Source organism: Danio aesculapii, chromosome 9, assembly GCF_903798145.1.
Source record: "Danio aesculapii chromosome 9, fDanAes4.1, whole genome shotgun sequence".
NCBI lineage: Eukaryota > Metazoa > Chordata > Actinopteri > Cypriniformes > Danionidae > Danio > Danio aesculapii.
The window spans coordinates 24524572-24552502 of record NC_079443.1 but is presented as its reverse complement, the minus strand read 5'-3'; the positions used below and the strand labels follow the sequence as shown (position 1 = coordinate 24552502).

At 33.3% G+C, this 27931-nt stretch overlaps 1 protein-coding gene across 1 annotated transcript in view; it reads left to right on the top strand.

Annotated features, from left to right (window-relative positions):
* Window positions 1–26548, top strand: part of kif5c (kinesin family member 5C) — a 32904-nt gene extending 6356 nt beyond the window's left edge. Inside the window, exons 2-26 of the mRNA XM_056465998.1 lie at window positions 3007–3094; window positions 3184–3257; window positions 4328–4432; window positions 5055–5103; window positions 5213–5268; window positions 5349–5436; window positions 5546–5670; window positions 6133–6237; window positions 6394–6542; window positions 6654–6802; window positions 11851–12017; window positions 12107–12175; window positions 15975–16181; window positions 16262–16405; window positions 17920–18108; window positions 18391–18508; window positions 18983–19059; window positions 19339–19448; window positions 19598–19699; window positions 20534–20594; window positions 20703–20774; window positions 21834–21938; window positions 22107–22323; window positions 22652–22841; window positions 25893–26548. Coding sequence (XP_056321973.1) covers window positions 3007–3094; window positions 3184–3257; window positions 4328–4432; window positions 5055–5103; window positions 5213–5268; window positions 5349–5436; window positions 5546–5670; window positions 6133–6237; window positions 6394–6542; window positions 6654–6802; window positions 11851–12017; window positions 12107–12175; window positions 15975–16181; window positions 16262–16405; window positions 17920–18108; window positions 18391–18508; window positions 18983–19059; window positions 19339–19448; window positions 19598–19699; window positions 20534–20594; window positions 20703–20774; window positions 21834–21938; window positions 22107–22323; window positions 22652–22830 — 2805 coding nt within the window. The 3' untranslated portion in view covers window positions 22831–22841; window positions 25893–26548. The remainder of the gene's footprint in view (window positions 1–3006; window positions 3095–3183; window positions 3258–4327; window positions 4433–5054; window positions 5104–5212; window positions 5269–5348; window positions 5437–5545; window positions 5671–6132; window positions 6238–6393; window positions 6543–6653; window positions 6803–11850; window positions 12018–12106; window positions 12176–15974; window positions 16182–16261; window positions 16406–17919; window positions 18109–18390; window positions 18509–18982; window positions 19060–19338; window positions 19449–19597; window positions 19700–20533; window positions 20595–20702; window positions 20775–21833; window positions 21939–22106; window positions 22324–22651; window positions 22842–25892) is intronic.
* The last annotated feature ends 1383 nt before the right edge of the window (window positions 26549–27931 follow it).

Below are 27931 nucleotides of genomic sequence, written 5' to 3'. Positions count from 1 at the left end.
TTTATTTATTTGGTGAAGTAGGTAGTGCTGTCACCTCACAGCAAGAACAGCGTTTACGTGGGTTTACTCCAGGTGCTCCGTTTTTCCCCACAGTCCAAAGACATGCAGTATAGGTGAATTGGGTAAGCTAAATTGTCCGTAGTGTATAAGTGTGTGTGGATGTTTCCCAGAGATGGGTTGTGGCTGGAAGGGCATCCGCTGCGTAAAACATGTGCTGGATAAATTGGCGGTTCATTCCGCTGTGGAGACCCCAGATTAATAAAGGGACTAAGCCAAAAAGAAAATGAATGAATGAATGTATTTAGGTAAAATTGTAGATTGTATTAAAAAGAACTATAATATGAACTGGTAATAATTCTTTTGTATTACTTTATATGTTAGTCAGAAATATCTCAAAATATCTGAAAATATTTCAGCATTATATTCTCACCAATAATAATTATAGTTATATTTTTTATACCTTTTCTTAATAAAATTCAAACGTAGTTTTGATAAAATTCCATATAGTTTACACAACCGACATTAAGCTGCAAACATGACAAAAGTTGAATGAAGATTACTGTTACAGAATAATAATCATGTTGACACAGCAAACATTTTACACCCTACTCTCCCTCCCATCAACCCAAAAAAAAAAAAAAAAAAAAAACAACATTAAAAAGAGGGGATATGTTTAAATCAGGTAAAGAGTGTTTTCCCAGAGCTGCTTGTTTGAAATGTGAGCCACATGGACTATATATCAGGTCAGCCAAAAGGAAAAGAGAGCACAGTGTGAGCTTAGAGCAAAAGCACTGACAAACTCAATGACAAGAAACTGTGCTGTGAGTACCAGGTCCTGTAGTTCTCAAATTAACCCTAGACCTTTTAGAAGAAATGTATTGGTGTTTTAAACTAATGTAAATCCTAATGAAGCTGACGATATTAACGACGCAAGCTGGATTTTCATCCTAACATGAATCTTTTCAAAGTTCTCAAAAAAAAAAAAATCAAATGTGAATTGGATGAGATTTAAAGCAAGATGTTAAGGGGGTCACACTGGATGCACCGATCGGCACCGCACCATGCAACGCCATGCATGTAAGAGTTCTAAACATACACTGTAAAAAATGCAGGGTTCCACACAATTCATTCATGTTGTCCCAACACAAATCAATTTTAACAAATTTATGTGGAATTTATGGGTTGTTTCAGCTCATTTTAAATAAGTAGTTTGAACAAGTAAATATTTCATATTTCTGCCACACCACAGAGCGCCATCTGAATAGTTTCATTTTAAAGAACATGCGAATGTATGCATTACTTCCAACTGTCATATATGCACGGCGATGAGCAGCGCATCCAGTGTGTGACCCGCTTTAGAGTGGCTGACTATAGTATTGGTTACCTAGTAACCAACAGTAAACAAGGCAAGAATTATGGAGACAGCTGATTAGTCATGTGTGTGTAATGTCCGTTATGTTCAATCAGTAAATGCTTCTTCATTTCCCATTATTTGCATTAACCATTTTTTTCGCACAAGTCCAAAACCACCTCAAGTAAGCACAAACATTTTTTTTTCACGAATTAAGTGATTTTACTTTGAAATTTATCATTTCCATTACTCGTTTCTTATGAAATAATTCAAAATGTGCATTAACACAGGGTGGAAACCCAGCTGCTGACATGGAAAACAGGAGAAAGTTTGATATTCATATATGTACCATTAGCCTGCTCTGTCCTTCATGGATAAACATCCCTCTGATGTGCCAACCATTGGAAAACATTCAATTGGCATGGTCAAAATATAACACACTGACACAGCCATATTCAAATTTCACATACTTTTGTGAACAACTTTTGACTCTGATTGCCCTCCATATGTGGTACTCGTGTACTGCTAAAAGTATAATTCACATCATATGCACCACGTTAGCATACGTGTAATCCTATGCCACTAGAAGCAGAGTTCCAACATGTTTCTAGTTTAAAATTAATTATAAATAATGCTTTACAATATTTTTATAACATTTCAGTGCACATACTTATCTCTTTTTTGGAGGAGTAGTTATTATCGCTGATCAGTTACAGAGTCTCTAGAATAGAGCTCACCAGCAGGCTCAGACAATCAAAACAAAAGAAAGGGATTTGTTGGGGCTCAATAAGATTGACTGGCAGTTGGGGGAAGGGCTGTTTTAATCACAAGGTCCCTCATATTTGTTCTGAAAACCAATGTATTCCACTGAAGTCCTCTGGGGAACTTCATAAACAGCCATTTGCTTTTAGCAGTGTCAGCAAAAGAAAGATGCTCTGGAATGGTTTATAAGAGTGATCAGATTCAATCCACAAATCAAATGTGAAGCACAGATCCAAAATATATGACATATTTAAAACAAACTTGTTCATCCATTATCAAGTAAAATAACACAAAGAGATAGAAACCTTACAATTTTACAATTTCTCGGTGAATATAGCAAATAAATGTTGGTGCATTAAAGCAAAATAATGATATTAAACCATTATATTCATTAGAATAGGAGTTTTTCCACCTAACACCTTTAGGAATAGAAAAATATGGAGAATTCAAATTAATTATTGCAAAAAAGAAACAAAATACAAACTACAAAGTTTCAACTAAATTTTCCATCTTTTATGTTTCTCTTGATTTTTCCTGTTCTGTTTATTAAAATTTTATTTGATATTTTTCCCAACATGTTTATTTGGGTGTACTTATTTTTGGGTGGACTGTGATCTTAAGTTGTTTAGTTCCAGTTTTGGCTTTGGTACTGACTAATCTAATATATATGAACTAATATATTATTGCAAAGCATTCAATAGAAAAATTGATTTAAAAGAAAAATCTGTAAGGGTTGTACACATTTATGCTGAGCACTGTATAGTTAACCCATTAGTTTTGAGTTTTAAAGCTTAAAACTAAACACTTGTCACATTTAGTTTCAGAGATAGACTACTTTACCTGTTAATTCGCATTCATTACTTGTATCTTGACTACTTTGCTTGTCTTTTTAGGGCAAGCCGTATATCTTCGACCGTGTCCTTCCTCCAAACACAACACAAGAACAAGTATATGATACCTGTGCCAAACAGATCGTTAAAGGTATATTACATATTTGCATAAATAATTCAAATGATATTATAATATAATGTGTTTAAGGAAACGTATGGACATGAATCTTGCACTTTCAGATGTGCTGGATGGCTATAATGGGACCATCTTTGCTTATGGCCAAACCTCATCAGGGAAGACTCACACTATGGAGGTAAGGAGCTATTATGCCATTATATCATATCACATCATATTTGGTTTCAAGTTCATGCTCTTCTATAGTTCAATAAAATAATAACATTAAGCACACATAGCTACTGTGAGAAAGTGTCATAAAATGCTTGAGGTGGATGAATGTCTCTCAGCATCTTTCATGAAATGACTGAAATGCCAAACAGCTGCAAAATGCCACTGCACTGCTGGCGTTTCCCTGGAAACAGCCTGTGCTTTCACAAATGCTTTGAATATAAAGTCAATAAATTCAGTCGCTTGTAAATTGTTTGTGAAAACCAATAGCTTTTTGCAACCATTGAAACATGCAAATTATCATGCAAATGATTAGTGTTTTCATTTTTCAGCACAAAAACAGACACCCAGGGCCAGAAATCAGCTTTTCCATTAAGGAGGGACTGATTTCGGCAACATTATTTTACATCTATTAGGGCCATTTTGTTTTTAAATTAATGTAATAAATGTGTCTGCATTGTCTTTTATGTCAAATGCTTAAAGGGATAGTTCACCCAAAAATGAAAATCTAAACATCATTTACTCACCCTTAAGCTATGGATGTCAAAGACTACTAGTTCTACTAGTAACTAGTAGACTACTAGTAACTTTTTTTTTAAATAGACAAAGGAAACTCAAACAGGTTTGAAACAAGTGGATGGTGGGTAAATAATGACAGAATTTAAATTTTTGGATGAACTATACCTTTAAATTACTTAGAGGTTGAACATGCTGCATCTCACATTACATTTTAATGTATCTAAATACATATTTTAACGATACTAAAAGATGGTTTGCATAAGGTATATATTTTACAAAAGCTTTACAAGGTAAGCGACAATATTATGACAGTTCATTACTGATTGTTCCTCATGATGTTGCATTTAGCCGAGTGTTGATAATAACAGAATACAATTAACATGTTTTGTGTTTGAGGAATTGCATGCCATATAGTGGCTACATGGGTAAACCAAGCTATAAACAGTTCTTGAAAAAACAACAACAATATCACAACAATTCACTGAAAAAACAACAACAATACAAATCTGTTACTTTTAGGGGCAGCTTCATAACGCACAGTTAATGGGCATCATCCCTCGCATCGCCCAGGACATCTTTGAACACATCTACTCTATGGATGAAAACCTGGAGTTCCATATCAAGGTACAGAGCACTTCTTCACAGACTGTAATGCACTGTTTTTATCAGTTAATCATCATAAATTTATTAAAAACAAAAAGACGTTTACTGTACATAAGATCATACTAAGCTACATTACAGAAAAAATAGTTAGCACTTTAGTGTGAGTGTTTATAACACAATAGCTGATGGAGTGACCACAATTTTGACTTTTCTCTATTCTGATCAACACACTATATATATAAATTATATATATATTTTTCCCACTTTGTAATTATAGACATGATATCAAGAATTGGTTCAAATTAATCCAGAAATTTCCTTTTTCACTATAGAAGTTTGCCAAATGTGATGATTTTTGAAAATGTTAAATTTCATATTGTTTTCAATAATGTGCATATATTACCAAATATAAAAATCCTTAAGCTTAGCAGTCTAAGCAAATTTATTCAAATATAATTGATGCTGGTTTGCTATGTGACTTTGAGATGTTGTTTGATACACACTTAAATGAGTTATTTTTTAAGTATAAAGTCATTATTATTAATTATTTATTTTTTATTTTATTTTATTATTATTATTTATTATTATTATTTTAAATAATATTTTATTTTAATTAACAAAAAAATCACATCCCTCACTACAGGTCTCTTATTTTGAAATATACCTGGACAAAATCAGAGACTTGCTTGATGGTGAGAGCAAAAAAACAGTCACTTTTCTCCTAAATGTTAAGATTCTGTTTTAAAATGATATGAATGTGTTTTCATGTATCAATATTATGTTTGTTTCCCAATTCTAAAGTTTCAAAAACCAACCTGGCTGTACACGAGGATAAGAACAGGGTGCCCTTTGTCAAGGTAGGGCAGATATACAGCACACAATTTTCTAATTACAGGCATTTTGCAGACAGTGTGTTTTAATGCTCTTCTGTTTGCAGGGTTGCACGGAGCGCTTTGTGTCCAGTCCAGAGGATGTCATGGATGTGATTGACGAGGGTAAAGCCAATCGCCATGTGGCTGTCACAAGTGAGTGAATATTCCCTGATAAAATGCTGTACATCAACCCTGAATCAAACATAGTTAATATACAGTGCTGTCATCTTGACTTGTTCTCTGATGTTACATTGTGTTGCAGACATGAATGAGCACAGCTCCCGCAGTCACAGCATTTTCCTCATTAATATTAAGCAAGAAAATGTGGAGACAGAGAAGAAACTGAGTGGAAAACTCTACCTGGTGGATCTGGCAGGAAGTGAAAAGGCAATGTTTCCTCAGCTTTCTGTTTATGTTCAGTTATTTCACTTTAAAGGTCACAAAAAGCACCTAGTCATTGCCATAAAAGTGAAATTACTAAACCTACACTGGAGCCTGAGAAAAATGCTAATTTTAGGAGAACATTTCAGTTTTTGCATTTGAAATCTTCAAATATTATAAGTTATATTTTAAACCTGCTGAATTGAGTGACCATATTTGCACAAATATGGAAATAATGCAGTTAATTTTCTTTAGTTAATCCTAAAACTTCATATCCAAGTTTAAAACTAGAATTAATTGAGTATTATCTGATTTTTTTTGTCCTTCTATACTGTATATTATCAGTGATTGTGGTTTGTGGATTTATAGATCAAACTCCCTGACATAATAAAACTACACAATGGACTGGAGAGTGATATAATATCTCTCCTATTTTTCTCTCATCCTCCGACTTTCTCTCTTTCACAGGTCAGTAAAACTGGAGCTGAAGGATCTGTGCTGGACGAGGCTAAAAATATCAATAAGTCTCTCTCTGCTCTGGGGAACGTCATCTCAGCCCTGGCTGAAGGAACCGTAAGTGCTCAACCATTTTTTTTCCCCTCCTCTCTTACTCTCTGAAATGCTACTCATCTTGTGTATACAATCTAGGCCACATTTATCCATCTCAAACAGACCAAAGCAATCCTTTTTTATTATAAATTATGTATTGCCTTCTCTTTGTCATGACAGAAAACCCATGTGCCGTACAGAGACAGTAAAATGACCAGGATCCTGCAGGACTCTTTAGGTGGAAACTGCAGAACAACCATCGTCATCTGCTGCTCTCCCTCTGTATATAATGAGGCTGAGACCAAATCCACCCTCATGTTCGGCCAGAGGTCCACACATTTGATTACTCTTTATAAAGACTGGAGTTAACATTAGTCAGTTGTGTGGCAACTAATATGTGTGGATAGAATTAATTTATATATTGCTGTTTATTCACACAGAGCCAAAACCATCAAAAACACAGTTTCTGTTAACATGGAGCTCACAGCTGAGGAATGGAAGAAGAAATACGAGAAAGAGAAAGAGAAAACCAGAAATCTGAAAATCATCATTCAGCGTCTAGAAAATGAGCTCAAACGATGGAGGAAAGGTAACAAAAACACACATTTTTTGCCATGATTTACAGAAGACACACAAAAAAGTGTCAAGTCAAGTCGAGCTTTATTGTCATTCCTCTACATGTATGGACATACAAAATGTCAAATTAAATGTTATGTCTTGCAGGACACTGGTGCTACATAAATTAATCATAAATACAAACACAACACTGAACATTGGCTATTTAAAAAAAACATTTTTGTTTATAACCTATTAGCCTATTTTAAAACTTGTTTATATAGTATGTGAAAAGCAAGATGTTTTTTATTATTTGAAATATAATCAAAGTTAGTATCATCACTGAGTTATTTCATATATTTTAATTGTCAGAACAGAAATGTTGTTTTATTTTACACATACACAAATATATAAATATATATATATATATATATATATATATATATATATATATATATATATATATATATATATATATATATATATATATATATATATATATATATATATATATATATATATATATGATGACGCAATGGTGCAGTAGGTAGTGCTGTCACCTCACAGCAAGAAGGTCATTGGTTCGAGCCTCGGCTGGGTCAGTTGGCGTTTCTGTGTGGAGTTTGCATGTTCTCCCTGCGTTCGCGTGGGTTTCCTCCGGGTGCTCCGATTTCCCCCACAGTCCAAAGACATGCGGTACAGGTGAATTAGGTAGGCTAAATTGTCCGTAGTGTATGTGAATGAGTGTGTATGTGTTTCCCAGAGATGGGTTGCGGCTGGAAGGGCATCTGCTGCATAAAACAAATGCTGGATAATTTGGCGGTTCATTCCGCTGGGGTGACCCCAGATTAATAAAGGGACTAAGCCGAAAAGAAAATGAATGAATGAATATATATATATATATATATATATATATATATATATATATATATATATATATATATATATGTATATGTATATGTATGTATAGATATATATATATATATATATATATATATATATATATATATATATATATATATATATATATATATATATATATATATGTATATATATATATATATATATATATATGTATATATATATATATATATATATGTATATATATATATATATATATATATGTATGTATAGATATATATATATATATATGTATGTATAGATATATATATATATATATATATGTATATATATATATATATATATATATATATATATATATATATATATATATATATATATATATATATATACAGGGTTCATATGGTCATGAAAAACCTGGAAAAGTCATGTAATTTTGACATGGCATTTTCCAGGCCTGAAAAAGTTTGGAATAACAGAAAAACCCACAAAGTTTTGGAAAAGTCATGTAAAACAGATATCTGTTTTGTTTAATATAGGTTACAGTGTTTCCTCTAGGATTTTTTCCAGCTGTGGTGGCAGGCCTTTTACACAGATCTGCCAAGTACCTATGGCGTTATTTCAATGACAAATGTCATGAGCGCATTATTACAAGTCGAGATCGCATTTATGTAACACGAGCATGCAAATCTCCTTGCTTGCGCACCGATTTCCTCTGTTCGTGCACAAAACTTCTTGCACACCCTCAAATATACGCTGCTCGAGTTCAGAATATCTTGTGTGCTCTCAAATAAACACTGCTGAAGTAAGATTTAGTGAGTTTATGTAGTGAGTATATCTCCAACATTTATTAGATTGGCTAAGAATATTTATGAATGTCTCCAATAGACCTACGGAGCAGAATTTTGAGCAAGATAAAGTCTTTGTTTGATGTATGCAGAGCCATAGATCTTTATCTATAAAGTATAATTATGGAAACTGTGTTCATCTTTACTGAAAGCTACGTCATGTTTGCTGGCCTCACACATCACACACCTGTCAGTCAGTCAGTCAGTCAGCATGTCACCTTAAAGGGTTAAACAATTAACGCACTGCACTACTACTGTTACATTTTGGTGTGGCGTCCCACCATGGAAGATTGAATGTAGCGGAAACTTTGGGTTGGTTGTCTTGACTTCTATTCTGTCCTTGGCCAATCACATACTCCCACATTATTAGTGTGGTGTAAGGATTATCTAAATCAATTTTACATAGATATAAATTGAAACTAAATAGATTGCTGCGTGTTTTACGATATGCTGTAATAAAATTGAACATGCATCGTTTTTCTTTTACCACGCATATATAGACATAGCATGAAACATTTCATTTTTTATATTTCCTTTTTCTGTACTTTTCTTTTTTCTTTATTTCCAACAAAATAGGACATTTTTAAAACAAGAACTAGTATATTTTTGTTTATGTTTATTGAAGCACTGAATAAAGTTTTGAGATGATGCATATATCGTTTTGTTTGCCGGGGTCACATTTGCAGAGGTCAGTTGTCAGTCAGTTTTTGATGTAATCGTTTTAACAAAAGCTTTCCTTTTGAGATTTGAGTACTGTAATGATTGCCAAAAGGAGAAGAGGCAATTATTTCTTCTTCCTCTATTTAAAACTTATTAAGGCCAGAGCTGATTTGTGTTTTTGAGTAAAACAATGATGTTTTCAAAGCGGAAATGAATTTATTCAATAGTATTTGTAAATATGCTGTTATACCGTTGAGAACCTGACACTAATTGGCTTTCATATAAACCATATGTGTACTGATGACACAAATCCACAATAATTGACAAAGATAAATACCAATTAGCTCTAATAACTCAGATTGTGAAATAGTAAACATGTAATGACTTTAAACAGACAGGCCTGTCATTAAGTGAATGCATGTTTACTGAAAGCACTAGTGGTCATTCACACTACTGTATATGGCTGAATGTATTCACTTTCTTGTAATATTTATGTTTTCATATTCAACTTCAAGCATGTTCAATGCTTTTCTTGTTTCCTCTTCTGTGAATTGTTCCTCATTATAATATTCTCTCTCCTGCATCCCCATGAATAGAGCATTTTCTGTGTGTCAGTGTTATCAGCTTGCTCCACCTCTGCAGCACATAAAACACACACAGATGCTCAGTTCAACCATTCTCATCCATCTCAGCACTACAAAGCCTAGAGAAAAACTCTTTGTGCAGCTGTTCTTTCCCATACATCTAATCAGCTTTCTCATCTCTCTGTATCACCAGGTCTGCAAGATTGTAATTGATTTCAGAGCCAATGTCTTTATTTGCTCTATTATATAAGGAATTTGGATTTCAAGTAAAACACAAAAGCAGCATATTTTGCCTGCATCTATAAAAGAGCCGTTTTCATCATGTAAAATTGTTTCCCTTATGAAAAAGAAATATACCTTTTTTCATTTTGTGAAGTATAGTTAAGTAAGGTATATATAAATACAGTCCTCAGCATGTATGAGTACACCCCATTTTGAAAATGAATATTTTTATCAATTTCTTAGTGAATATGGGTAATATATATTAGTGTATTTGAACAAAACTGATTTATTAAACAGATATATTTATTAAAAGAATAGTTTAGTCACCAAACAAATTTAGAAATGGAAATATAATATATTTAAATTCATGAAAAATATTGCAAAAAATTACAATTGCAAAATACACAATTTCAACTAATGTAGATATTTTTTGTTTCTCTTGATTTTTGCTATTTTTGAAAATTCTATTTAATATTTTTCCCTAACATAAATTTGGGCTACTAATTTTTGAACTTTTATTGTAAGTTATTTTGTTATATATATGTACAGTATATATATATAAAAGTAGAATATAGAATATAATGTTCAGAATATAAAAGTATACATTAGGTGTGCCATAAGAATAACAGCAGTGAACCTTAAATATTGCACAGATAAGTTTTTCATTTGTACTGCATGTGAAGTTGAATAAACTAAACTATGAACATACTATACTATATTATATTATACTACACTACACTACACTATACTGTACTGTACTGTACTGTGCTATGCTACACAACACTACGCTACACTACACTATACATTACTATACTATTCAATACTACATTATACTATACTATGCTGCAATATACTATACTATACTATGCTATATTATACTACTATTATACAATACAATACTATGCTATGCTATGCTATACTATACTATACTATACTATACTATACTATACTATACTATACTATACTATACTATACTGTGAATATACTAACAGTTTTCTTTTGTAGTACTGTGTGTGAAGGTAGACGATAATTATACTTTTAATCGATGAACTAGTACTGGCCAAATACAGTTGAAGTCAAAATTATTAGCCCCCCTGAATTATTAGTCCCCCTGTTTATTTATTTCCCCAGTTTCTGTTTAATGGAGAGAGAGAAAAATTTCAACACATTTCTAAACATAATAGTTTTAATAACTCATCTCTAATAACTGATTTATTTTATCTTTGCCATGATGACAGTAAATATTTTTTACTAGATATTTTTCAAGACACTTCTATACAGCTTAAAGTGACATTTAAAGGCTTTATTGGGTTAATCAGGTTTACTAGGCAGGTTAGGGTAATTAGCCAAGTTATAATATATTGATGGTTTGTTCTGTAGACTATCGAAAAAAATAGCTCAAAGAGTCTAATGATTTTGGCCTTAAAATGTTATTTAAAAATATTAAAACTGCTTTTATTCTAGCCGAAATAAAAAATAAGACTTTCTCCAGAAGAAAAAATATTATCAGACATACTGTGAAAATTTCATTGCTCTGTTAAACATCATTTGGGAAATATTTAAAAAGGGGAAAGAAATTCAAAGGGGGGCTAATAATTTTGACTTCAACTGTACTTTCTGTCAGTATAATTCAAGTATAGTTACGTGCAATTTTATGTATTTTTCTGAAAACTACCTAAAGTGCATTTCAAAGAAATACTTAAAAAGTAGGCTAAAAGGATTTCTTATTTTAATTTTAGTTTAAATTAATTATGCTAATAGTACACTTGAAAAAAAAAATGTTACGGGCTGTAAGGGGTGAAAGTGTCACATTCTGCAGACACTTGAAACTTGTAGCAAGTTTTATTATGCATAATATTATCTTCTATTGGACTGATATACAGTATTTGACTTGTGTTCTTCTTCAGGTGAGACTGTACCTGTGAACGAGCAGCACAGCAATAAAGAATCCAAGAACTGTGAAGCAGCTCCTGTAATTGACACTTCGGCTCCGCCTCCTGAGCCTCTGTCTGATGCAGAGAAAACCCAGTATGAGGAGCTGATCAATGACCTGTATCAGCAGCTTGACGACAAGGTGAGAAATACCTCTCGCAAACCTTTAGAAATGTGCATGAGGAAGTGCAAGCCTCACAGTTCAGTCTCTGTTTTTCTCTTTCCTGGCAGGACGATGAGATCAACCAGCACAGTCAGCTGGCAGAGGACCTGAAGCAGCAGATGGTGGATCAGGATGAGGTGAGTCCTGCTCAAACACAGTAACACTCATGCCCACCACCATTAATGATGTCACACATTTTGTCCCATGATGCTTTTCTCAAAATGCATCTGAAATTTAAAGCAGCAGCCATAAAACAGAGAAATTGTAATCAAGCAGCTTTACCTGTGTAAACATGTGCTGGCTGCTAGCTGGTCTTTGGTTTCCTTTGTTGCAATGGAACGTTTATCCAAACATTTTAAAACAAGCTCTTATCAGTTGGAAGTAATTGATGCTACATATTGAGCTCTGCCAGCTCTCTTCCTGTACTTATGATTCCCATCAGGCACACGAGAATCTCTCAAGCAACAGCAAAGCAAAATTGCTCATAATTATAGAGTTGGAAGTAAGAGAAATTTAAATATAAATGTTGTTCCCATGGAAACAGTGCTGCAGCATCATAGTTGAATCTTCTTTTCTTTTGTGACACATGGATAGGAGTCTGTATTAGAACTCACAATTCTGGTAAGTTTTTGCTGTTCATTTTCATGAAGTTAAATTTTTTAAGCATTTTGATGAAATGACAGGTTTTACTTACATCTGAGAAAGGTTTCAGTCATTTTGAATGATTTTATTAAAGAAGTCAAGACATGCTTTTCCTTACTAAGTGAAGTTTATTTATAAACTAATTTCGAGAGGATCGCGTGCTTATGATTGCTTGCAGCCGGTCCCGCATTATTCAATTTATCATTCACCAATCAGACCATTCCTAAGCCACTATAAATACTAGTGCTGTGCAATTAATCAAAAATCCGGTGTCGATTTTGATTTTGGCTTCTAGCGATTATGAAAAAGCATTAATCGAGATAAACGATTATTCCATCATATACCGCCCCCTTTCCAGTTGTACACATTTGTTGCTCTGCAAAGCTCAGTTCCATGTGAAAATGACTAAAAGCATGTACTGTAATGTACCTTTTGCAGCACAGGATGCGCATCATTCATTGATGTAAAAACAAATCATTCATATTTTTAAAAGCAGCAGAGCACACACGAGCAGAGCACACACATCTAACGCCATCTTAATGTGAGCACTTTAATGATCAAATACATGCATATAGTTTAGTGATTATTCATATTAACCCTCATTTGTGTAATAAACAAACAAGTTGAGAATCAAAAGACATGTGAAAGAGAAACCATATCAGAGCCGCACTATTCTTAAAGTGACAGCGCACAATAATCCTGCTGCTGCCTGTTTTTATCATGAATCAAACAACAAAAGGAAAAAATCTCTCACTGCTCTTGACTGAAAGACTTTTGTATCTGAAGTTTTTTTCTTACAGTAAAGATGCTTAAAGCACAGTTTAAACATAACAGATTTAATAACTCATTTCTAATAACTGATTTCTTTTATCTTTGCTTTGATGACAGTAGATTATATTTTACTAGATATTTTTCAAGATACTAGTATTCAGCTTAAAGTCACATTCAAAGGCTTAATTAGTGTAATTAGGCAAGTCATTTTATAACAGTAGTTTCTTCTGCAGACAATCAAAATATATATTGCTTAAAGGGGCTAATAATATTGAACTATTAAAATAGGTTTCAAAATATTAAAAACTGCTTTTATTCTAGCTGAAATAAACAAATAAGACTTTCTCCAGAAGAAAAAATATTATAGGAAATACTGTGAAAAAATCCTCTGTTAAACATAATTTGGGAAATATTTATATATAAAAAATTCACAGGAGGGCAAATAATTTTGACTTCAGCTGTATATCGTTTTGAATAAACGTGATTACAATTATGACCAAAATAATCGTGATTATGATTTTTCCCATAATCGAGCAGCTCTAATAAAAACCCTGAGTTCCATATAACAGCATCTTCGTTTTGAAGAATCCCCCCTTCCACCCCTACTCCTCCTCCTTTTCTAGATGGGTGGCACGGTGGCCCAGTGGTTAACACTGTTGCCTCACAGCAAGAATGTCACTGGTTCTAGTCCTTACCAAGCCAGCCGACGTTTCTGTGCGGAGTTTACACGTTCTCCCCGTGCTCATGTGGGTTTCACCGGGGTCCCCGGTTTCCTCCCACCATCCAAAAACATGCAACTTAAGTTAATTGACTAATCCAAATCGGCACCATAGACATGCTCTTAGTAAGTAGTTATCTCTTAAGAGCAATCACTGTCTGTTCATTAGCTACTACAGCAGGGGAGTTCTCGAGATCTACCTGAGCTCAAACTCCCCTCTCAACTTGCAAATGGGAGGGAGCCCCAGCCTCGAGGATCTTATGAGCTCAGAGCTCTCTCCAGGGACAGCATGCCAAACAAGCTTTATAATCAATCATCAGCTAAGTGTGAACTCTAGAAAGATGCATTTAATGAGCTGTTGTGTAATTTAATATATTTAACAAAGGGATCATATTTCTGTGATATTTCAAAGCAGAATTTTCAGCATCAATACTCGAACATTTCTTATTTCAACAATATTGAAAACAGTTGTGCTGCTTCGTGTTTTTGTGATTATGTTTGATAAGTCCAATTTTTTCATTTTGAACAAATCTTTTGTATGACTCAAGAATGATGGGAGTGATTCACTCAGGGAGTGATTCGTTCAATTGCGTGCATGTTTGCGCAGGTTTCAAGTCTTCGATCGGGATTGAGTCATTCGTTCATCACGTGAAAGACAGAACGCAATCATATGCATTTAGAGCCGGAAAAAGATTTGATCCATTCATTTCTCGAGTCCTCGGGTTAGAGTCATCTCTCTTTACATGCTGTCACATGATGAACGACTCAAAAACCAGAAGACTCGAAAGTTGAACTAATCATGGCTCCTTTTGGCTCAGACTGTGTCCATTGTCTGTGTGACGTGAACAAACCACTCAAATTTGAAGACCTGTCAGAAGAAATGAGCTGACATAATCATAGACAAAAGATCAGGTAAACAATAAATGATTATTTTCTCATTCTTATAGCATTACAGTTATAACTTGTTTGTAATGTGATCAACGTTTGGTGTAGTTGTAAATGAGTTTGAAAGCAACTCGTAACATTTTAATAATATTTTAGGCAAATTGAACGAAATGACTCGAAAAAAGATTCATTCTCCTCGCTGAATGAGATTCAAAGGTCCGAGTTAGTAAAATGATCCGAACTTCCCATCACTAGTTCACGGTTCCACTGGCAGGGATGGACTGTGTGTACCAGATTGCTCACCCAACATGATTTTAGGCAACAATAGGCAGATCTGGTAGCTTCAGCAGCAGAATTCATCTAGCTAAAAGTTATTCTTCCACTGATATCATTTTAGAAACATTATTTTAAGGTCGACAAATTTTATAGTGCTTCTTCAAAAGGGTAAGTTCATCAAAAATGATAATTTTCTATTAATTTATTCACCCACAAGCCATCCAAATGTTAGTGATTGTTATCTCAATTAGAATATAAAAAATATTTCTAAAAATTTGAGACTTAAAAAACACAAACAGGCAAAAGAAACTAAAACCTGTGGCTTATGAAGCAAAATGATCATTGTGTCCAAGAAACTAGACACTGAACCTGCAGTCCAGAGCTTTGGCAAAAGCTGTAAACAAAGTCAGCCCATATGTGAATTTGCACCGATTAATAGTCTTGCTTCATAAGAGCTCTATATATCATCTGGGGCAATGGGTATTCAATTTGTTTTGCCTTTATTTTTTGTTTTTACTCTCAAATGATGTTAGGTCCAAACATTCCTTAAAGTAAAGTTCTTGATCTTCTTCTGAAATATGTTGGATCATACATCTTCTTCTGAAATATGCTGTATCAGACATCATCATCTTGCATCCATACAGCTGCTGGCATCCACACGACGTGACTATGAAAAGATCCAGGAAGATCTGAACCGTCTGCAGCGTGAGAATGAAACGGCAAAGGAGGAGGTGAAAGAAGTGCTCCAGGCCTTAGAGGAGCTGGCGGTCAATTATGACCAGAAGAGCCATGAGGTGGAGGAGAAAAGCAAGACAAACCACCAGCTCTCAGATGAGCTTGTGCAGAAGAGTGTAAGCAAATAGACGGAATATAAATATGAGGCTTGTATGTATGAAGAATGCATGTGTTTAGTTTTGTTATTGTCTCCTAGAGCGCTCTGGCTGGTGTGGAGCGAGATCTGTCATCCCTGAAGGAGCTCAGTGAACATCACAGGAGGAGGTCAGCCGAGATACTCAGTCTGTTGCTCCGGGACCTCGGTGAGATTGGCAGCGTTATTGCCTTGAATGACCACAAGGTAAAAATGCACACCTCATTTAAAAACTAGAACTACACTACTAACAGGAACCACTAAACACTTTGTTTGCAGTGTAAATTTCACCTAATTTTTAATGACCATACAGCATCTCACAAACACATACAATACAGTCAGATGTCAATGGGAGCACACAGTATATATAAATTCATTATTGAATAATTATTTGTATATTTAATTATAATTTTATATATTTAAAAATGTATACATACAATTGAATTCTATTCCTCAGTGTCATATGATTCTTGAGAAATCATTTTAATATGCTGTAAAATATTTAAAAGATCATATAATAAATATAATATGCTTATATATTATAATATAAATATATTATAAATATAAAATGTTTATTATGTTGAAGACGGCAGACTAGTGTAACATTTTGGGGAAAAAACATAAACGGAAGCAATATTTAGAATTATTTTAGGAATAGGGCATTGTTTGACTTAAGCAATTTTTTTAAAACAGTTATTTTTATAACGTGTAGATGTTTTTACTTTAACTTTTGATTAAATAAACATCATCTAGTGTGGAAAAATTAGACATTTTTGTGAAAGGAATGACTGAGAAGATATGTTGTGTTAATTTTATACTGATTTTTGTGATTTTTTTTTTTCTCTGATTGCTTCTGAAGGAAGTATGTATTCTTTGTATGTATATTAAATTGGAAAAATGTATGCACACCAAATATAGGATATTAGCTGAAGGAAATGGTTACAAATATGACAATGAAAAAGATAATGGCTATATAAAGAGATAGATGGAATGTTTCTGACGGAGTTTGGGGACCTTTCAAACTGTTCCTAAAATGTGGTGGAGGAAATGTGTTGATTGATTGAATTCTTGAATAGGAATAGAGGTCATAATGTATATTGATGTAATTTAGGTTAAAATGGTGTAAAATGTATATATATATATATATATGTATATATATATGTATATATATATATATATATGTATATATATATGTATATGTATATATATGTATATATATATATATATGTATATATATATATATATATATATATATATATATATATATATATATATATATATATGTATATATGTATATATGTATATATATATATATGTATATATATATATATATGTATATATATATATATATATGTATATATGTATATATATATATATGTATATATATATATATATATATATATATGTATATATATATATATATATGTATATATATATATATATATGTGTGTGTGTATATATATATATATATATATATATATATATATATATATATATATATATATATATATATATATATATATATATATATATATATATATATATATATATATATATATATATATATATAAAACATCATCCAAGCTGACTATTAACATTATTAATTGAAATTATTACTATAATCAATCACTGTAACCTACATGAGCTCATTCAAATAATAAATGGATGGAAGTGGACTCGGTTTTTACCTGAGTTCCTGCTGTTTCTCTGTCTTTGTTCAGTTGTCAGAGCTGAATGGAGGAATGGAGGAGGAATTCACAATGGCGAGGCTCTTCCTCAGTAAGATGAAGTCAGAAGTGAAGTCTCTGGTCAACCGCAGTAAACAGCTAGAGAGCACACAGAGCGACACCATGCGTAAAATGCAGGCCAACGAGAAAGAGCTGGCGTCCTGTCAGATGCTGATCTCTCAGGTACACACGGGCAGTCAACTGCGCCCTCTAGTGATCAGTATACAGATATTATAAATAGTTTTAACGTCTGTTTAATTTTTTACAGTTTTTTTCTAATTTTAAGAATAGTAATATATAGAATGTTCTACAGTTTCTTTGTTTTAGGCTTTTATATTTACATATTTTATAAACTCTATATTAACTGAATAAAGAGTGTTAAATTGATGAAAAGTTCTATTTGATTGTAAGTTCTCAAACACAATAATCTAAACAATGTTTTGTGGGGGGGTTTTCTGTGTTCAGCATCAAGCAAAGATCAAATCCCTCACAGACTACATGCAGAACATGGAACAGAAGAAGAGACAGCTGGAGGAAAGCCATGACTCACTGATGGAGGAACTCGCTAAACTCCATGCAGAAGGTCTTTGATTTTAAATTTTGCTAAATCTGTCACCAAAAAAAATTGGTACTGTGAAAATGAAAAACAAGCACACTTTGAAGTTCAAAATACAGCTATGGAAAAGCTTAGGAGACCACTTGAAAATTCTCTGGATGTATAGTAACAAAAATGCCTTTCATAAATGTTTTCAGACATTTTATATTAATTTTTACACAACAAAATACCAGTGTTTTAGCTTTAAAAAGAGTTAAGAAGTCAATATTTGAAGGAATAATCCTCATTTTCAATGATAATAAGTGAAAACGTTATTTAAAAAAAATTCTAGACTGCTTTAAATTACAATACTTTCATTTGTAATTAGACAGATATTATACTCAACCCCATATCTAATAGATCCATTAAATGCAGAGGAACTGTGTGGTCTCATAATTTTTTCCATGTCTGTAGATTTAAAAATATTCAGAAATCTTTTTGCCATCATTTTGGTTGTTACAGAAAGGATGCATGAGGTTTCAGTCCTGGATAAGGAAAAGGAACACATGAGCAGAATGCAGGACGCTGAGGAAATGAAGGTGATGAATGCAAACACTGCCTCTCAAACCTCAAGCTGCTATGTCCATCTCAAATAGACATATAAACATACACAGCTAGGCTAAAACGAGGCTAAATTTGGGCTGTCAGTGAAATATAATAGATGTCGAAGAATAGCCCAAAACTAGATTAGTCATCTAATAAACAGATTAGACTTCACATGTGTAGTCATTAATTCCTGTTTATTTGAAACCATATGGACACTTTAAATGTAATAAATAAAACCAGCATGTATAAATCTACTGTGTGTCTGCATGTAGAAAGCCCTGGAGCAGCAGATGGAAAGCCACAGAGAGACTCATCAGAAGCAGCTTTCACGTCTGAGGGATGAGATCGAGGAGAAACAGAGGATACTGGATGAGCTGAAGGAGTAAGTGAATTTTAGTTTAAAATGCAATATTATTAATTCTGAACATTCACTTTTGGTAAAATCTGCTCATGCCTGGCCTTAATCAAATTATACCAAGACCTATTAAAAGAGTTAGATGCATTCAGTATTTTTATGCCATGTGATGACAGTGTGAACCAGGCTCTTGAGCTTGAACAGAAGAAGCTCATGTCTGACTATGAGAAGCTCCAACAGGAGGACCAAAAGAAGGACGAGAGACTGCAGAAGCTTCTGTGAGTTGACTGCCCATTCAAAACTTTATCTAAATCATCTGCTCATAAAGGTTAAAGGGATAGTTCACACAAAAAAAACCCCACCAGGAAATAGATATTCACCCTTCACCTCAAACATTCTTCTGTTGAACACAGAATAAGATATTTTGAAAAATGTTGTAAACCAGCAACCAATGACTACAATAGTAATTGCTACTACAGTTGAAGTCAGAATTATTAGCCCCCCTGTTTATTTTTTCCCCCAATTTCTCTTTAACGGAGAGAAGATTTTTTTTTCAACACATTTCTAAACATAATAGTTTTAATAACTCATTTCTAATAACTGATTTATTTGATCTTTGCCATGATGACAGTAAATAATATTTGACTAGATATTATTCAAGACACTTCTATACAGCTTAAAGTGACATTTAAAGGCTTAACTATAGTTGTAGACTATCGAGAAAATATAGCTTAAAGGGGCTAATAAGTAAAATCTGCTTTTATTTTAGCCGAAATAAAGCAAATAAGACTTTCTCCAAAAGAAAAAATAATATCAGACATACTGTGAAAATGCCCTTGCTCTGTTAAACATCATTTGGGAAATATGTAAAAAAAATCAGAGGGATGCTAATAATTCTGACTTCAACTGTATGTAAGTCAATAGTAACCGGTTTCCAACATTTTTCAAAACATCTTCTTTTGTGCACAACAGGAAAAATAGGAAGGTTTGAAACCACCTGAGGGTGGGTGAACTGTCCCTTTAAGGATAGATTTTGAATTTTTTAAAGAAGCTACAGTATGTGCAATTCCTAAAGACCCTCTAATCACATAGATTATTGTTGTTTTAATCAGCTTTTTGAATGAGAAGAGGGAGCAAGCTAAAGAAGATCTGAAGGGTCTGGAGGAGACTGTGGTGAGTAAGATTACACAGCACATGATTTTATCTCATAGCTGTGAATAGATGTTTTTCTTATAGAAAGTCATTTTAGATAACTGATCATGCAGTTCTCTCCTCTACAAGGCAAAAGAGCTCCAGACTCTCCATGACCTGCGTAAAATGTTCATCCATGACATCAATAACCGCATTGGCCGAGTGAGTATCCAAAAACAGCTGCTGTCTCTCTCTCTCTCTCTCTCTCTCTCTCTCTCTCTCTCTCTCTCTCTCTCTCTCTCTCTCTCTCTCTCCAATATTTCCCAAATGATGTTTAACAGAGCAAGGAAATTTTCACAGTATGTCTGATAATATTTTTTCTTCTGGAGAAAGTCTTGTTTGTTTTATTTTGGCTAGAATTTTGGCAAAAAAACAAACATTTTAAGGACAAAATTATTAGCCCCGTTAAGCTATTTTTTTATTTGATAGTCTACAGAACAAACCATCGTTATACAATAACTTGCCTAATTACTTGGCAAGTTGCCTAATAAAGAGTGGGGCCAATAATTCAGGGGGGCTAATAATTTTTGGGGTTATTTGACTTTCTTTATGTTTCGTATTTAACAACCAGCAGCATTTTTGGCTATTTTGCTTAACTAAAGTGATAGTTCACCCACAACCGAAAATTCTGTTATTGTTTTCTCACCCAAACCTGTTTGACTTTCTTTCTTCTGTTGAACACAAAAGAGGATATTTGTAAGAAAGCTAGAAACCTGTATCTACTGATTTACATAGTAGTTGTTTTTCCTACTGTGGATGTCAGTGCTTACAGGTTTTCACATTTCTATCGCTTTATTGATTTCTTTAACATTAGAACATAGACAATATCCTGAATACACATATTATTACATTTTATCTACCACATTTGCTTCTATAAATTTAAATTATAACATATTTAAAGGCTGTTTTATCAAATTAATTTTTTCTAACGAAAAGAAGCTCTTAATTTACATACACCAAATTTTTCATATCACTTTTATATTTTATTATGCATTATTTTGTTTTATAATTTTTGAATAATTTTCCTGATTTATAAAATATTTTATTGCTAAAATATGAAATCATTATTTGACTATTATTTAAAATTGTACTAATTATATTTATTATGTTGTATTTTTACCCTATAGAGTCTATAGAGCCTTAAAATAGTTTAACTACATACAGTTTAACTTATGGTAGAAAAAGCTTGAAGTTTAAACTAGCTTTTTTTCTGTTTTGCAGAGTGTTGAACTGGACACTGACGAATCAGGTGGAAGTCTGGCACAAAAACAGAAAATTATTTTTCTGGAAAACAACCTGGAACAACTCACAAAAGTCCACAAGCAGGTTTCTGAGATGTTGTTGAACTTTTCACTAACAAATTATGTATTGATACATTGAAAATATAATATAATATAATATAATATAATATAATATAATATAATATAATATAATATAATATAATATAATATAATATAATATAATATAATATAATATAATATAATATATCCATAGCTGGTACATGATAATGCAGACCTTAGATGTGAGCTGCCCAAACTGGAGAAGCGTCTGCGTGCAACGGCTGAGCGTGTGAAGATCCTGGAGTCAGCTCTGAAAGAGGCCAAAGAAAGTGCCATGAGAGACCGGAAGAAGTACCAGCAGGAGGTGGATCGCATAAAAGAGGTCATTCGAGCCAAGAATCAGTCCAGGAGGAACCACACCGCACAGATCGGTGAGAGCTGCTCCCTCTAAAGATTTCAATATGCTTTTTTATCCAGTAGAAGGCGCTACATACTCAATAATACCACCTTATCTCCTATTATCCGATGATAGAATACTCTCATACATTGCAGTGCCTATATATGCATATTATTCAATGTTCTATAAATGTATAAATGTATAAATGTATTTAGATTGGAAAAAAAAAAAAAAAAAAAATATATATATATATATATATATATATATATATATATATATATATATATATATATATATATATATATATATATATATATATATATATATATATATATTGTTTTGCATTGCTCTGTTTCCTATAGCTAAGCCTATTCGTGCTGGACATCATCACCCAGTGGCTTCTGCTTCTCCGAGTCACAGTGTGAGAGGAGGCACGCCAAGCCCCCGACGACACCACCAACCACATCACCAACACCAACCACACCACCCACATCACCAACACCAACCACAGCAGCAGCAGTACCATCACAGGAGCAAGTGAAAAACAACCACGTAAGTTTGTTTCAGCACACCCAGATTTTTTTTTTTCTGCTGCAACAAAATGTATTTGAAATGCAATGAATTGTGAGGGTGAGATCTTTTCTTTTTTATTGTAGATCTGGGATGATAAATCGATGTTTTGTGATATGTTGATTGATTCTTTGAACAGCAGATGGCGCTCTAGGCTAGTTTTAATCGTACACTCTTAGAGACAATCAGTGGTGGAAAGAGTACTGAAAAATCATACTTAGGTAAAAGTACTATTACTTGCCCAAAAATGTAGTGCAAGTAGAGTAAAAGTATCTGTTGTTAATATTACTCAAAGTGTGAGAAAAAAGTAGACCTTTCAAAAGAACTCTAGAGTAGTGAGTAGTGAGTTTTACGCTGTAAAAAGCTGATGGTAATATTAGGTTAGATTTAGGTTGTGATGTCAGGTGACCAAAATTCAATGTCAAGTCAGCGTCTATTTTGATTTCCAATAACCATGTCAAATGATGTTGATGTTTGGTTGATTTTATATTGTGTTAAAAAGTGACCAATATCCAACGTCGAGCCAACATCTTAAACCAACATCATATTAATTAAATACTGACATTTATTTGTCAGGTATTACAACCAAAACCAACATCTGATAGAAGCAAAGTGGTAACGCCCACACAACTTCAAGCTGTAACATCATTAGACATTGATATTTGGTTGATTTTAGGTTGAACGTTGAACACTGACGTCGGCCTGACATTGGGTTCTGACGTCAACCCAATTTTCATTTTTGCAAACAAAATGCAACATCCCCACGATGTTGGGGTACGACGTCAATCTGATGACTTTTTGTGCCTGCTGGGTGTTTAAGGCTATTTTGGTCATCATACAGTAAACATCCGTCATCTTCTCATCAGTAACATGCATCTAAACAGTCTCTGGGTCAATGTGTGTAAAGATTTTGGACATCTACTTGGAAACTTTTAATGCTTCCAAACAGTTTGGAACAACTGTTGTCTGGAGGTAGTCTTATGATGCGATTTACCTTCTATGTTCAATTTGATTAGACAGGAATCACAGGACTGAAGAAAAATAAAGTAGTGACTGCAGGTTGAAAAAAGTAGTGGAGTAAAAGTACCGATACTGCACTAAAAATGTACTGAGGGAAAGTAAAAGTTCACATTTTTAAAACTACTTAGTAAATTACAATTTTTGAGAAAATCTACTTAATTACAGCAGTTTAAGTATTTGTAATTTGTTACTTCACACCACTGGTGACAATGCTCTTCTTTAAAGTTTTGTCCTACAACAGGGGTGTCAAACTCAGTTCCTAGAGGGCTGTAGACTTGCAGAGTTTTGTTCCAACATTGTTTGATTTACTAGTTTGAGGTGTGTTTAATTAGGGTTGGAAACTGGGAGGAGCTGCAGCCCTGCAAGAACTGACAACCCGGTTTTACAACATAAATTTCACAAACATGACCCCAAATGTTCTTATATAGTCACTTATTGTTAAAAATTTAAATTTTCATAAAATAATAATCACTAGCCCACTATTGTCAGCGCCAATAGCCTAGTGGGCTATGTGCCGACTTATAGAGCAACAACACTGCAGGCATCCTGAGCTTAAGTCCCAGATCATGGACCTTTCCCTATACTGTCAAGGCTGCCAACCACACTCTCTCCAACTTCATTAAACACAGTCCTGTCTAAGTCAAGGCAACAATGCAAAAAATACAGTTTTCATAAACAAAGAAATAAAAAATTGCTCGACTGTGCTGGCAAGCACATTATAGGAGAGGAAAAAAGAACAAAGGGTATGATGTGTGTGCACATTAATAAAAAAAAAAAACAGATGTGCAAAGATAATCATTCATGCATAAAATATTCCACAAAAAGGTGTACATTTAAAAAGAAAAATGAAAGAAAGAAAGAAAGAAAGAAAGAAAGAAAGAAAGAAAAACTCTTCCATCATTTACCATTACTTCCATCATACTTCTTTGAACCTTAAGAAGCCAGTTTGTCTTTGAAACAAAAATAGACACATTTCAACCAAAACTGAAATATTTCTATTTTCTATATTAATATATTTTCTTTATTACATTCTTTGAAAGTCTATCACCCAAAACACTGATGCTTTAAAATGTTATTAAATCAATCAATCAAACAATCAGTTCTCAGAAATATTGGATTTAACTGCTTAATTTATATGGATTTATTTTTATTTTTTAATCTCTTTATAATCTGAGTTTTGGGTGATTTTTATCACAAATATAGGGATCTCTCAAAATTGATTAAAAACAGCATAATTTGTGTTCTTAAAATGATTGGAATCTTATGGGTTTAAATGAAAATAAGAGAAATGTGAGACAATTAGATGACAGAACTTACTCTGGGGTGAACTCTGCTAAACAACGATACTAAAATAAAGTTTTTTTAATGCCATTAAGAACGTTGAATATTTATATCCATGACACCTTTTCATTCCACAAAAAGTTTTTATAGTGAAAAAACATTTTTTAGATTATGAAAATATTATTCAAAATATGAAAAAAATAGGTTCTTTGGTGAAAATGTCATGGTTCTTCTATGGCATTACTTTGAACCCAATTCAATTTTCTTCCTGGCACCTTTATAACCAAGAGTGTAACCATCTTAAAATCAAATAAAAAATAAATGAAAATAAGCATGATCCCCCAGGTGCATATTTTTGTGGTGTGATTCTGTTGAAATGAGTGCTAAAAAGGCTGCTAATTCGGTTTCAGCAGCATGTGATGCATCTGGGAAGCACAAGTGACTTTAGTTGAGAAGTTGTGGTGTAGCATTACTGTGCCAACTGTTTGACAAAGATGAAGTGATACTGTTATAATAGCTACAAAAGACCTTTGCCCGAATGCTTGGGAACTGTGGAGTGTCTTTTGCCATCTGGCATTTGCTGAAATGTTGTCAAAGTTTATGGATCTATTTCAGGGCAGGTCACTTTTGGTGACAATTTTCTCCATGTTCTGGGTGGCAAGAAAAGCTGTTTGTCTATAGTGCAGAGTTTTTTTTAACATGGCATGTCTAACTTTTCCTATTTTTTAACAGGGGACATAAATGATTCCCATCTGCACATTCCTTCCATTCCCGCTCTGTGTGGCAACAAGAAAACATTTTTTCCCAATGCAGTCTTTTCTATTCAACGAGAAAGGGAAAAACTACGATCATCTTTTACAGACTTTTCAAGTTCACTTCCTGTCCTTAGGTTGACCTCCACTCCATTCAGCCTGTTTAAGTAAAGTCCCTTGTTCCCTTGGTTTATTCATCAGTCCTGAATGGAGATGTGAAATCTGTGAACTCGTCAATGATTAAAAAACAAACCCAGACTCAGAATCAAGACTAGAGGACTTTGTCTCTTGCAACTTTTCCCTCTCTTCTTCTTCCTCACCCTGGCTTCTTTATGCCCCGAGTTACTTTTGTATTTGGAAAATCTCTTCTGTGTTTACATCATGATTACAGTAATTCAGCTCATCTTTCATCACTGATGCCATGTTAGTTTCCAGAACGTTCAGAAAGCAGTCCTGGAAGTTGTTCCACCCTCAGGAGTAACATTAGGACTTTTCTGTGGTTCTTTTAATTGGCACTAATTCTTTCAGTCGTAATGGCCAGTGAGAACATGCAGTGACATGACTGGAATGTTATTTAAGAACACACACATCGCTTCAAGCTTAATTCATCACGATTTATAAAAACTAATAATTAGATTACTGCATGAAAGTTGTTTATTTATTTATTTTTTATATACTTTGTGAAAGATTGAAATTGAGTTGTTGTTTTTTTGTCATAAATAAACATTCCTTTTTCTTTTTTCACATTAGAGCCAGGTCATCATGTGTATGCATTTTTATACAGATATGGGTGCTTTTAAAATATTCTTTACTGTAATTTATACCTTAAGGTGCTCTGGAGCAAACAACAACTGTAAAATATCAGTTGTCATGTCACACAAGTGGTAAAATCAGGAATTATTTGAAGATTATTTTGTTGTCATTTTGTATTCTTGTTGCTTAATTGACTTGTTTTGAAAGGACATGAAATGCAATCATTTAAAGAAAGCTAAAGTCAGAGTCAATGCAGCTTCACAAACTGTATGAGAAGATCAGAAACGTTTATGAAAGAAAATGGGAGAGATTCTACACTGCAAAACTGCTTTTCTTACTTAGATTTTTTGTCTTCTTTCTAATCCAAATATCTACAAATTCTTAAATCAAGAAGCATCTTCTTGGCAAGCAAAACATATTGCTGTGTTTACAGAAATAATATGCCAATATTAAGTGAGCTTTTCCTTTAAACAAGCAAAATAATCTGCCAGTGGGGTAAGCAAAATAATCTTGTTTTTCCTTTTGACATAAGGTTATTTTGCTTACCCCACTGGCAGATTATTTTGATTCAATTCAATTCACCTTTATTTGTATAGCGCTTATACAATGTAGATTGTGTCAAAGCAGCTTCACATAAAAGGTCACAGTAAATAGGAACAGTGTAGTTCAGTTTGTAGTGTTTAAGTTCAGTTCAGTTTAGCTCAGTTCAATGTGGTCTAAAAATCACTACTGAGAGTCCAAACACTGAAGAGCAAATCCAACGATGCGCAACTCTACAGATCCCGAACCATGCAAGCCAGTGGCGACAGCGGAGAGGGAAAAAACTTCACTAAATGGCGAAAGTGAAGAAAAAAAAAACTTGAGAGAAACCAGACTCAGTTGGGCACGACCATTTTATTTTCTCCGCGGGCCAAACGTCTTGTGCAGAGCTGCAGTCTCAGCGGCGGAGGCTGGAAGCTGGCCTCAGCGTCTGTCTCTTTTGCTTGTTTTAGGGAAAAACTCACTTAATTTTGGCATATTATTTCTGAAAACATGACAATACAGTATGTTTTGCTTGTCTAGAAAATTGGTCTTGATTTAGATATTTGGACTAGAAACAAGACAAAAAAGTAAGAAAAGCATTTTTTATAGTGTACAGCTGATTGTTTATTTGCGAATTATGCAGAATTATATTGCATAATTATTATTTCTTTATTTTGTATAGTTTTAACAATATGTTTTGTATTTTAAGGGGAAAATATGTAATTGATTGTTTCATCAGGTAAA